At 32.6% G+C, this 13,027-nt stretch overlaps 1 protein-coding gene across 5 annotated transcripts; it reads left to right on the top strand.

The window, feature by feature from the left end:
* The first annotated feature begins 1,443 nt into the window (after positions 1–1,443).
* On the top strand, positions 1,444–11,336 carry LOC110624793 (protein-tyrosine-phosphatase MKP1). Of its 5 annotated transcripts, XR_006352296.1 has the most exons (5): positions 1,444–1,674; positions 2,052–4,688; positions 6,830–7,007; positions 10,137–10,198; positions 10,857–11,336. XR_006352296.1 is itself a non-coding variant. In XM_043960935.1 (3 exons), the coding sequence occupies exons 2-3, from the start codon at positions 2,181–2,183 to the stop codon at positions 6,884–6,886; spliced, it is 2,565 nt and encodes an 854-aa protein (XP_043816870.1). In that variant the 5' UTR covers positions 1,444–1,674; positions 2,052–2,180; the 3' UTR covers positions 6,887–7,143. The 5 variants fall into 5 exon arrangements, 1 of the variants encoding a protein (XP_043816870.1); XR_006352294.1 differs by lacking the exon at positions 10,857–11,336 and having other exon boundaries at positions 10,137–10,314; XR_006352295.1 differs by lacking the exon at positions 10,857–11,336 and having other exon boundaries at positions 1,663–1,798; positions 10,137–10,314.
* Positions 11,337–13,027: the final 1,691 nt, after the last annotated feature.

The following is a 13,027-nucleotide window of genomic DNA, read 5'->3' as shown; positions in this document are numbered from 1 at the left end:
ATTAAATTTAAAAATAAAACTTAACTGTTATTAAAATCATAGTATTTTGTTAAAATTTTTAATTTTATACAAGTTTTATTCACATGCTCTATATTTAATATTCAATGTGAAATCTTGAAAGATTGGAATAAAATAGGGCTTCCTTTAATTTTATTATTTTTCTTTTCTTCTTTTATTTTCTGTTAATTTTTTATTTCGATGAATTGTTGTTTTGTTAAAACTTTAAGAGGCATATTAAACTCCTCTTCAAAATCACTTCCATTAAAAACTTTATTTTTTTAATTTTTTTTTACTAAACTACTCTTTTATTTCAACTAATTACAAGAAAAATAAATTTTAATTGGCAAATTTAACACTCATTAACAATTCTTAATTTTATATAAATCTTATTCACACACTCTACATTCGATGTGGATCTCAAATTATAATTTTTAAAATAAAGTATATTTAAATTTATAGTTAACAAATAAAAAATAGAAAAATGAGATTTTTTTATATAAAAAATAAAAATTATTTATAATGAAAAAAGGCCGTTATAAACGATTATAAAAATTTTGAAATAATATAATAAAATTATAACGATCAAATTTAATATTAAATTTAAATATCAAACATGTAACAATCAAAAAATCTTACAAATAAATTTTTTAACGATAATAAAATTTTAAAACCTTAATCGACTGATTAGAAATAATAAGTGAAACTACCAAAACTCATAGTGCTCTTGACGTGTGAAATAAATGAAAGTAAACAAATGAAAACACCAACGACATTACTACCACCACTAACCAAAACTAACACTTATGAAGAAGATCATAGCGATCTCCATACAAAATATATCACTACACCTGAAAATGATGTGATATAAGTCGTTAGAAGCACTAATTGTCAAATATTGCGGTATTATTTTAAATTATTTTTTTTTAAAAAAGAGAAGATTGGCTTAAAATTCAAGACCCAAAATTAAAAAAAAAAAAGCCCAAATCTATACACAATAAAAATTCACTCAACATAACACAAAATAAAAAAATACAAATAAAGAAAAAATCAGCAGGTGAAGAAGAGACATGGAAATTGAAGCTAGAAAGGGATGTGACCGAGATTATTGGGAGTATTAATTGCCAAATATAGGGTAAATATCTCAAATAGTAGATATCAATGATCAAATATCCTTTCTCAAGCAAAGAGAATTGGCCTAAAATTCAAGACCCAAAACTACCAGAAAATCAAATCTATATACAATAAAAATCCACTCAATATAAATAAAAAGACACAAACAAAGAAAAAATCAACAGGTGAAGAAGAGACAGGGAGGTCGAAGCCCCTCTAGCTGACAAATAACACCCTTTCCCTCTCACGCTCGCCTCGCTCTCTCTCTCTATATAAATAGATTCGATTGAAACTCGAGGACCTTAATAATTTTTTTTTTGCGAGATCTTACAATAGTAAGGGAACTACCCCTGTTGGTTTTCTAAAGTTATTATTTACTTATTTTCTGTTATTTTTAAAAATTACCAAATCCTATAGAAAAAAAAAATAGAGAGTGTCAGCTGAAAAAGACTGCTGACCTTTCCCAGCTTCATCTCCGGCTCTCCCTGTCCCTCTCCCTCTCCCTCTCCCTCTCTATTGTTTTGAATCATCCTCTCTTCTTGGTTTCACCTCATATCGTACTCTGTAAGTAGCAAATCTAATCTCTCTCTATCTCTCCCTCACTCGTCTATAATTTTTGCATCACTGGAGAAAAACAACGAATCAAGAAGGAAAGAGAAAGAAAAAAAACCTAGACTATGATTTCACTGTACTTCCCTTGATTCTCTCTGAGAAATTTTAACTGGTTTTCTTAATTGGCTCCTGAATTTCTGTTTTTTTTTTTTTTTGTCAATTATTGATTTAGTGTCAAATTGGTTTCTGCTATCTTCCTTTGTTATTATTATTATTATTTTATTTTAATTAGTTTTGCGCTGAAATGCTTGATTTTCTACTACTTTTTGCTTGCTTGCTGGTTAGGACACTGCTTGATCTGATATGGGCCTTTATTTCTCATTTTTTAGTTAACTTATTCGCGGACACTCTTCATTCCAAGTACACAAATTGGGTAAGGGAACGCCAAGGAAGGTTTTAAAGATTTCTGGGTTTGGCTCAAATCTTACGTTTTCTGAACTTTTTGAAGTGGAGCGAGAATGGTGGGTAAAGAGGATGTAAATCCTCTGGCTCTGCCTCCACCTTCGCGCCAGCTTCCCTCCGCTACTGGGTCCCGCAAAACGTTCTGGCGTTCTGCATCCTGGTCCTCTTCCAGGACTGCCCTTCAAAACCCTGAAGCTGAAGAGGGAGACTGTGTTTTAGATCTGAATGGTAATGATATTGGTAATAGTAATAATGTGCACAACCGTAGGTACCCTGTTCCTTTAACCCCACGATCCCAAAATAATTGTAAAGCACGGTCATGCTTACCACCTTTGCAGCCATTGTCGATTGCGCGTAGAAGTTTAGATGAGTGGCCGAAAGCGGGTTCTGATGATTTGGGCGAGTGGCCTCAGCCAACCACGCCAAGTGGTAACAAGAGTGGCGAGAGGTTGAAGCTTGATTTATCTTCCATCCATAGGAACTCGGATAGAAATGCTGGGTTACTGAGGAGAGATAGGATTGCTTTCTTTGATAAAGAATGCTCAAAGGTAGCAGAGCATGTTTATCTTGGTGGGGATGCAGTTGCTAAAGATAGGGAGATTTTGAAACAAAATGGAATTACTCATGTGCTGAACTGTGTGGGTTTTGTTTGTCCTGAGTATTTCAAGACTAACTTTGTGTATAGGACCCTGTGGTTGCAGGATAGTCCTTCAGAGGATATCACAAGTATTCTGTACGGTGTTTTTGATTATTTTGAGGATGTTAGGGAACAGGGAGGCAGGGTTTTTGTGCATTGTTGCCAAGGGGTTTCACGGTCCACTTCATTGGTGATCGCATATCTTATGTGGAGAGAGGGTCAGAGTTTTGATGATGCCTTTCAATATGTCAAGGCAGCGAGAGGGATTGCTGACCCAAATATGGGTTTTGCTTGCCAGTTATTGCAGTGCCAAAAGAGGGTTCATGCAATCCCCCTTAGTCCTAGTTCATTGTTGAGGATGTATAGAATTGCACCACACTCACCATATGATCCCTTGCATCTTGTCCCAAGAATGATGAATGATCCTTCACCGTCTGCTTTGGATTCTAGAGGTGCCTTTATTGTTCATATTCCTTCGGTGATATATATCTGGATTGGTAAAAATTGTGATGCCATTATGGAAAGGGATGCTAGAGGGGCTGTATGCCAGATTGTTCGTTATGAGAGAGCTCAAGGGCCAATTATAGTGGTTAAAGAAGGGGAAGAACCTGTTTATTTTTGGGATGCTTTTTCAAATTATCTGCCTTTGATGGAAAAATTTAGTAATGGAGTGGATTCTGGGAAATCAGCAATTAAGATTTGCCCTGGTGAGAGAAAAGTGGACATGTATAATGTTGATTTTGAGATTTTTCAAAAAGCGATTAAGGGAGGTTTTGTGCCTCCATTTGCATCCTCAGAGAATGAGCTTGAAACCCACATTCCTGCTAGAGAAAGCAGTTGGAGTATGCTAAGGCGGAAGTTTGCTCCTATTGATATGAAGGAGTTTGTCTCAGCACCAAAGATATTCCTCTCCAGGGTGTATTCAGATTCTATGATGATCGTGCACTCCTCATCACCATCTTCGTCTTCATCTTCTTCTACATCAACTTCTCCTCCTTATCTCTCCCCTGATTCCATTTCTTCTGATTCTAGTACCAGCTCAAAGTACTTCTCAGAATCCTCTCTAGATTCTCCTTCAGCAGCTTCGTGTTCTGTTCTTGTATCTTCAACATTGTCCGACTTCTCTAACTTGTCTCTTCTCTCATCCAAGGCTTCTTCTGAACCACCATCTAATGTTCCTGCACTTCATGATGTCTATAGAATGTCAAATCATTTTTCTCAATTTATTTCCTCACCATCTAAAAAATCTTCCCCTTCACATACAGAACGAAGAGGTAGCTTATCTAAGTCTCTGAAGCTGCCACTGATGACTGGTAATATGAGGGTGACTAAGACACCTCCAGGTTCACTTGGCTCTTTGGAAGATGGTGCTAAGATAAACAAGAATTCTTTTTCTTGGTGTAATTCAAATAACGTAGAAATTGTTTTAGAGTCCAATAATCATGCTAAAGGAGACGAAGATTCAATGGAAAAATGCAAGTTGAATATATCTCAAGATAGAGTAGTTAGTGTTGACTCATGTGACAGAGAAGCTGCCTCTGTAAATAACTGTGATGGACCTGGTAGATATTGTCTTTTGGGAGAAGGTGTTGGGTGTCCCATCTCAAATGGGAAGGAGGAAAAACTTTCATCTTCTTGTAACCTAATGTTGATATGCCATTGGCCCAGTTTGAAAAGAATTGCAACTTTTGGTACCAGTGACTTGGATTCTAAAGCTGCTTTTGCAATTTTAGCTCCAGCTAAAGGTTTAGGCAGAGAGGGTAGTAGGATCCTATATTTTTGGATAGGAAGGTCTTTTCCTTTTGATGAGAGCCTAATTCACTTAGATTGCAACAAAGTATTAATGGATGGAAAATTTGTTGACTGCAATCAAGTTGGTTGTCATGTTCTAACTCAAATGGGTCTCCCAAAAGACATCCCTGTTAAGGTATTTGCTTTCTTAACATTTGTGCGTTCTTATCTTTTGTTTGGATCACTTTTGTAATTCTCTTTCGTGCATGCACCTTATTAGTTAGATCTAGAGACTAAATATGTCTGCTGTTGTGTTTCTGTGTTGCAATAGTTCGAAAGGATTGTGAATTTCTGTTCACTGAGTCTATTATTATTTTAATTATCTTTCTTTGATATAATGATTTTAAGTTTTTTCTATGTTGTATGAAAATAGAAAAGTCTTGGTAGGTTGCAATACAGTTGTTAAATCCTTTGCCCAAGGGAAGTGATGTTTCAGTTCTTGTTCTTGCAATGGTTATAGGTGTCTAACTGAATACTTGGTCAGTAACTAATTAATAAGAAAAACTTATGTGAACCTGTAAAATTGGTTTTGGTTGAACAATATATAATGTTTGCAACTAAATATGACTGTTAAGTTGGTCACTTTATCATTTTGTATTTATATTTAGGAAGGGCCTTGTGGGTGAAATCTTATTTCACAAGGGCTGATGGTCAATTTGCATAGGCGGATGGGTGAGGTATTGTCTTGTTTGCATAAGTTGGATCAGCATAGACTGGGTTATATTATCTTGTAATCTGACTTGTGGGCACTTTAGATAGCATAGGTATTCTTGAATTGGTTAAGCAAACATACTTGCAAGTGGAGCCCAATCTCAAAAGAATTTGAAGGTGGTAGTTGGAGTTTAGGTACTTCCAAATTCCATCCTCTATAATCCATAACGACAGGATGGTTCTGTTATCTGTTCAGATTAGAACAAGGGAGAGAGAACATTAATCAGATACAAGCTAGTAAAGCTATTCAAATTAAAGCTCATTTAGTTATGCTTACCAGTTATTTGGCAACCACCAAGATAATCAGAACAAGGGAGAGACAACACTAATCAGATACAAGGCTATTAAACATATTCAATTAAAAGCTCTTTGAGTTACAATTCCAGTGATTTGGCAACCAACAAGAACTGTTAGTACAGGGGTACGTAGTACATACTCTACTTCCTTATCATATGTAATGATATCTCTTTAGTGCATAAGGGAATGCATGCGGGTTTTGGATGTTGCCAGGGTGAGTTATTTAAAAGTGAGGCTTGTTGATTATATCTTTTAGCAGTGAAAACATAAAAGGTGCTTCAATGGCTTTCCTAAAGTTTGTCAGTTAGCTTTTAGTTGAATTTAGAACAGTTTATTGCATTTTAGTCCCCTGTAAAGTGCTTGGTTTCTTCATGTGAAATTCTCTAGAGTGCCTGCTTTCTCTTTTTGATATGCTTGGCATTGCAGAAAATACAAGAAATATTCAATGTAATTGAGATTAGAAAGAATATTGGCCTCCTGATGCATAATTGTTTATGCTGGTATTAACACCGTTTTAATTGTGGACATGTTTTAAAGTGTGGAGAACACCTACCGTGTTCGCTGAGATATCTAGGGCTCCCCAAGTGTTTCCATGTTTTCCTAAAACACTTCCATGGCTAGAGAATAGTTTGTGTAGTTTAGACTAGAAAGTTTGTTCACCTAGTAATTATAAATCCTACTATGTGAATGTCATGAAATCTAAACATTGCTTGTGTCAAAGAAGAAAAAAATCAATGTTGAGTCCTTGATCTAAGTTTTGGGAACAATGTCTGGAGGTGTCCAAGAGTGCCCACAAATAATGCTTGAACAATACTAGGAGAATGCATTAGTGCAGTGAACAAGAAATTACTTACCTGTGTACTATTGGAGGTTTCAATATTTCTCGTGGTTTTTTATATATTACCTTCAGTTGAACAAATGCTTATGTTCAACGAGAATTGCTCTTATAGGTAAGAGAATAAAAGATTGTGTTGATCCATCGAGAAGAAATCTCTTGTTTGGGAAACTTAGACAGGAAGCGTAAATGAATGTGTAGGGCATGCTTTGAAACTCTTATGGAAAAAATGCATAAAGAAACATCGTTATCTTGCTGAACTTTGAAAATTTTCTGTTTTGGTTCTGTTGCACTTGTATTTTTTCTTTATTTCTAAGCCTTTCCTGTTAATTGATTCCTTACCAATGGTGTGAGAATGCTGTTATTATAGTTGTTTTTGCATCACTACACTGTGCTGATAATCTGTGTGCATTTTGAATTGTGATAATGAACAGATAATCAAAGAAGGTGAAGAACCGGCTGAATTTGTTGCATTGTTCCCTGCAGTGTAGCAAATCAAGGATGAATCTGCAATCCAATAGCTTAATCTTCTTTCAGTTACTTCAGCTGGCCTAATTTATATCACAAGATTTCAAGAATTAAAATAAACTTTCGTGGCAAAAAACCAGTGAGGTAATTTACTTGTTCTTTATTATTCTTATAAAACTAGCCCAGTATCCGTGAATTATTTTTGCATTTTATGTGAACACAGATTAGTTATGAACCTTCATTAATTATTGAGATGCGGCAAGTGATGTTTCATTTCAGAGATCAGTTTCTTGTTTTTTTTCTCTGATTTTTGGCTTTATATTACCAAAATAGGCCCAGGCACTTCACAAGTTAATTCTGTTGGCATCAGGAAGAATGCTTCTCTGTTTTATCCTATATAGGTTGTACATATGTTACATAGGTTGTGACTAAATTTCACCAATTGCCTTGAATTTAAAGTATTGTAACAACATTGTCCTTGAACTTTAATTTATGATATAAAACTCCTCTGACTATAATCGAGTTAACACAAAAAAAACTCTGTAACTTTAACATGTTACTTCCAGTTTTCCAGTCACTCTCTTTACGTGATATTGTTGAAATTTAATAAAGAGTAAAAAGGAAAATTGAATTACCTAAATATCCTCAAATAAAATCTTTCATCTTCATTAAAGCCTTCTCTCTTTCTCTCATATATTGGGTTTTTCTCACCCTTTCTTCTCTTCCAACATGGAACATGCATGATCTTCTCTCAAAAATTACCCAAAACCAACTATGAACAAAATCAGTAATTTAAAAAAAGAAACACAAGCTAATAAAAGTTTAACCTATGAACAAAATCAGAAAAAAATATAAACATTTTTTTAACAATGTTTTGAACAAAATTCAGAATTTTGATTGAAGCATCTAGCAAAATAACCAAAATCAAAAGAGAAAAAAAATCAACCACAGATACAGGTTGATAGTAGATCTCTTGTCAATGTCTGCATTATCCATCGATCAAGCCTTCATAGTTGCTGGTCAACATTGAAGACCTTCACTTTTTCCAGATTCACTTTAATCACCAGTGGTTGGGTTGATTTTTGACTGCCACAATATCTCTTTGAAGCATTTCATCAAACACCTTCTACACGTCCCTCATGCTCCCACAATTACCAAGAAAAAACTAAGTTTGTTACTCATGAACACAAGCAACAGCTCCAATTATTTTGACTGTAAAAGAAAAAGAAGACAATCCACATATGACAATCATCTCTTGGAGAGTTAAAAAAAATATCCATTAGGCAAAATGTTGTGATGTGAAAAAAACAAGAAGAAAACAAGTACAGAGAAATTGCTCAAACTTGACCAGATCTTATTGTATATTCCAGAATGAGCTTTACAATGACAGTTACAACATTTAATAGCAGCTCTTAACAATTCCCACCTAAGTAACTTTCACAGATCACACCAGCTAACCCAAAGTAACTAACTTGCCAACAAACTCAGCTAGATAACAACTTTGCACGTTACTGTTGCACGCATGGCTTCTAGGAAGAAGAAAACTAATACACACTGTTTATGTAATCTCAGTGCGCACTGTTTTATTTATCAAGCTCTTGTTTTATTAATTTTACTTGTATGCACCATTTCACTAATAGAAAATGCCCCGAATTACAACACAAAACTTGGTGAAAACCAACTATCAATTAATTGTTCAAATGAGGAGAACACACCTTGTCATGAAATAAATGGGATAGAGCACGGGATTGAGGAGTTACAACCATTGGTGATACAGTAGTATCAGGTCTGAAGTGCACAGGATTGGAGGGTATAGGCCAAACTTTAAGGGCATGCCTTTGCAAGTACTCAAGTAAGCATTGAGAGAGGATTTCTTCATGGACTTTCTTTTGGACATCACCAAAGTTTAAAGTAATATCTTCAATAAACTGAATTGTTTTCTTATTATTCTCACTAAGATTAAAATCTGTGGGTAGGCAAAGAAGAAATAGAGGGATCAAATGGGTAGGATGATATAGAGAGCAAAAGAGAGAAGAACAAGCGAAGAAGAGGATTGGGGATTTGATTTAAGTTGAAGTGCGGTAGGAGAGAGAGATATTTAAGTTATTTTCTTTTTGAGGGGTCTTTGATCATTTTACTATGTTATAATCAAATAATTGGTTATTATATGTTAAAAGGACTTTTATGTTAATTAAATTAAATTTTAGGGAGTTTTATATTACAAATCAAAGTTCTAGGATGATGCTGTTACACCATTCCTAAATTCCGCGACTACTGGTGAAATTTAGCCCATAGGCTGTTGTTTTTTTTTGGTATGTGAATTCTCAAAATATGTGTTTTAGTTAGCAGGCTCTTGTTTGTAAAATTAAGCACACATATATCTGTGTCTATACATGTGTTAATTTTTTATAGAAAACCTAAAAAATGCCCCAAAAACTCAGAAGTAAATTTAATAACATATAGTTAGATGAATAAAACTTCTATTATCCAACTATAAATATTTTAATGATACAGATTATATGTACTAACATACCTTTAAAACATTAAAATATAACTTCAAATCAAATTTAAACTATAAATATTACTTAATTTAATAATATTGTATTATATTATTTGGTCTTCATGGCAGTATTATTTATATAAAATAAAGATATAAATTAAAAATTGTTTATTGAAAAAGTAATAAATTAATATTAAAAAAAGAAATGCAGGTGTGGGACTAAAGTCGCTCATCAGTTTTGAATGGTTTCTTGGGGGCGTTGCCTCCTATAAAGGGAAACTTCTTCTTGCTCTTTCAAATATCACTTGGGTGCACAATGCACCCTACATGTAGGGTCCTGCAAGTTTAATTTTTAAATTATATTATATTTTTAAATTATTTTTAAAGTTTGTTTAATTTAATTTAAGTTGGAAGTTAATTTACATTCAATTTTATTTAAATTATGTTTAAATCACACATCTAATATATAATATTAATGAGGTTAAATCAAGCTTGAACTCAAGTTGAGCACGAGTTTAGCAGTGTAAACGAATTTGATTCAAGCCAATGCTTGAATGGAGCTCAATTCTAATATAGCTATAACTAGTTGAGCTTGAGCTTGAAGTAACATAACGAACTAAAACTGAGCTTTCCAAAGTTTGATTTGCTCAGTTTGTTTGCAGCCTTATTTCTATAATGGCGGGGCTAATTGTAGTAATTTTGAGTGTTTGTGCTTGTATCATGGTCGCTGTGCATTTCTTTGTCATATTGTTATTTAGAACTCTTTCATGCAGTGTTTGCAGGGTGCTGCTTTCCATGGTTTTTATGTGGCAATTCATCTGGTTGTACAGTTACTGTAAGACTCTCATAACTGAATCATTTTGTTCCACAAATTTTAATGTTCTTATATATTCATTATTGTCCAGAAACAAAATCCTCGAGGAAATAGATACATTGCAAATTCCACCTTGATCTTTACTTCTCTTTTTGAATTTCTTTTTTTGACGAACTCATTTGTTAAGTTAGACATCTTCTTCTCCTTAAATCCCATATTTCTAAATTCTAGTGGACATGGAAATATATTCTAAAAAATTTAGGCACAATTTGGATGTGAAAATATGCTTGCCTTTTTTTTTTTTTTTTTTTGTTGCTGCTGCTGCTGCAGCAGCGTTGAGGCTTGAGAGTACTCCCCATCTCAATTTAAATAGGGAAGTTTCTGTGATAACTTTATTTTTAATAAAGTAAATCTTTATTTTATTAATAATTACTGTAAAACTTCAGTTTTAATTTGGTTTAAATAATTTTTGAACTTTTTTTCAATAAGTTAAAATGGTTAATTAAATTATTTAATAGTTCATGTAATTTGTAACATTTGCTAATTTCCTGTAGGAATTGGTTTCCTGCCGTGAGCTATGTAGTGAGCGTGACAATTACCATTATATCGATGAAATGATAGATTATACTTTAAAGCTCTGTTTTACAGAAAATAACTTAGATTTTTTTTTTTCCAACAGGTAAGATAGATTTCATTACAAACATGGTCCAAGGTCCCATATGATAGAAATCAAAGTCCCATTCAACGAAATCAAGCCTCTAGGACCAGGAAAGAAAAAATAAAATATCCAAATTCAGCCTAAAAATCTAAAGCCCTATAGACCAAATAGAATCTTGACCTAATTTTGAATTCGGTGGAGAAGGAGAATATGACCTTGTCGAAACGCTGGCCACCAGAATTTGGAAATGCCTAAAAAGGTTGAGAAGAAAATTCCCACCATCGTAGCCATGATTGGCCATAAAACATGGAGGAGGTGTACTCTCGTCATCACAATCGTGTCTCCCTAGAAAAGCTCCACAAGTCGCTGCCATGTTGCCCTTTGCTAGACAAGAAAACAATCAAAGAATAGGATACTTGCATGCAAATTAAAGGAGCAACACATGAAAAACACAAATATACTCGGCAAATCTAAAAAAAAAGAAAAAAAAATCCAATATCACTGGATTTGCCTATAACACACAAACAATGAAGGAAAAGTAAAATAATAAGGCTTCCTCTTTAAAGAATTCTACAAGATTTGCGCAAGAAAAAAAGTTACAAAGCATTTGAGAGAGCGGAGGCAACAAAAAAAGTTAGAAAACAAGGGAAACAAAAGACTTGAAAATAGTAAAATGATTTACCACGAGGAGCATCTCTTAGAAATTGTCTCCCAACTCCTCTTGGAACCGCGAGCGAAAAGCCACTTGTTATTTGGTGGAGTAGGTCAGATGGCTGGTGAGAGTAAGGAAGCGCAAATTAGAGATATCAGATATCCCATTGAATATCTTTTCGCGCAGTATTTCAATCACAAAAGTCGCCGTGGATCCAGACAAAGAAAATTCACTCTTTGAACATATGATAATGATAAAAAGTCACACACTCTCACAAGGCAGAGAAAAGTCGATTGTGAACAGTAGACAATTCCAAAAAGCTATTTTTTATTAGAGAAAAATCTCCAATGATAATAATATTCATTAAACATGTAGGGATAAAACATAAACACCGGCTAAGGTTTGAACAAATTCATAAAGCCCACCTAATCTCATCCCTAGAGAGGATCAACTAGTTTGGCACTTTGATTTTAGAGGTCATTATTCATTTTTCATTCCGGTTATCAAGCTGCCCATACAATGTTTTCAATTGAACATTTGCCTTCGGTTTCTTCTCCCTCTCTTTGGCTTTACAAACATGACATAAAAATCATGCATGTGGATGTTTAGTAATAAAGAATGACAGTAAAGGAGTTGAAGGACAATAATGACACTTTTTTAAAAAAAAAAAGGAAAGAAAAGAAAAAAGTGAGAGAAAAAGATAGTACGAAAGCTAATGGAAAAACATCAAATAGAACAGCAAGAGAAAAAGAGGGCACAAAAGATGTAAAAGCAAATAGAGACAAAAGAGAAAAGAAAAGAAAAGAAAAGAAAAGAAAAAAAAGGCTGGTCATTAAGTCCTTAATTACTTCTAATCTAAGTTCTCGATTACTTCCGTTCTAAGTTCTATATCTATCTATATATATATATACAGGCTAGGCCAAAATTAAAGTAAAATAATTTATAATATTTTATGAAAGTATTTTTATCTGCAAATTATTTTTAATAAAATAATTTATTTTTATTTCTTATTTTTTATTTAAAAAATACAATATATATATATATATATATATATATATATATATATATATATATATATATATATATATAGTGATATTAATGAAATTCTTAAACTATAAAAATGACTTTTATCTTTTGAAAAGAAAAAAAGTCATTTTCTTTTAAAATTTTATCAGTAAAATATTTTCATTTGATTAATTTTTCTGAGTGTTTTAAATATTAAAAAATATTTTATATTTTTTATTAAATAAACTTTATTTATTTTATAAAAAATATATCCTAAGAAAATATTTTCAATATTTTTGACGTTTAGAATTTTTTAAAAATTTAATCAATAGAAAATAATTTTTTAAGTAAAGAACAAAATTAAATTATTTTAAAAAGAATGATTTTATTTAAAAAAAATTATTTTTTATATTTTGAAAATCTTATTAAAATTTCTATATATAAATTAAATAATAAAAAATAAATTATTTTGTGAAAAATATTTTCTATAAAAAATATTATTAAAAAAATATTTTTTATAAAAAATATTTTTCAA

The sequence above is a fragment of the Manihot esculenta genome, chromosome 10 (assembly GCF_001659605.2).
Source record: "Manihot esculenta cultivar AM560-2 chromosome 10, M.esculenta_v8, whole genome shotgun sequence".
Taxonomy (NCBI): Eukaryota; Viridiplantae; Streptophyta; class Magnoliopsida; order Malpighiales; family Euphorbiaceae; genus Manihot; species Manihot esculenta.
This window is presented reverse-complemented; position numbering and strand designations above follow the sequence as displayed.

Bases quoted from the DNA above. Each gene is read 5' to 3' on its own strand.
- LOC110624793 (XM_043960935.1), top strand. From the start codon at position 2,181: ATGGTGGGTAAAGAGGATGTAAATCCTCTGGCTCTGCCTCCACCTTCG. The intron at 4,689-6,829 runs GTATTTGCTTTC...GATAATGAACAG, and splicing joins CAAAAGACATCCCTGTTAAG to ATAATCAAAGAAGGTGAAGA.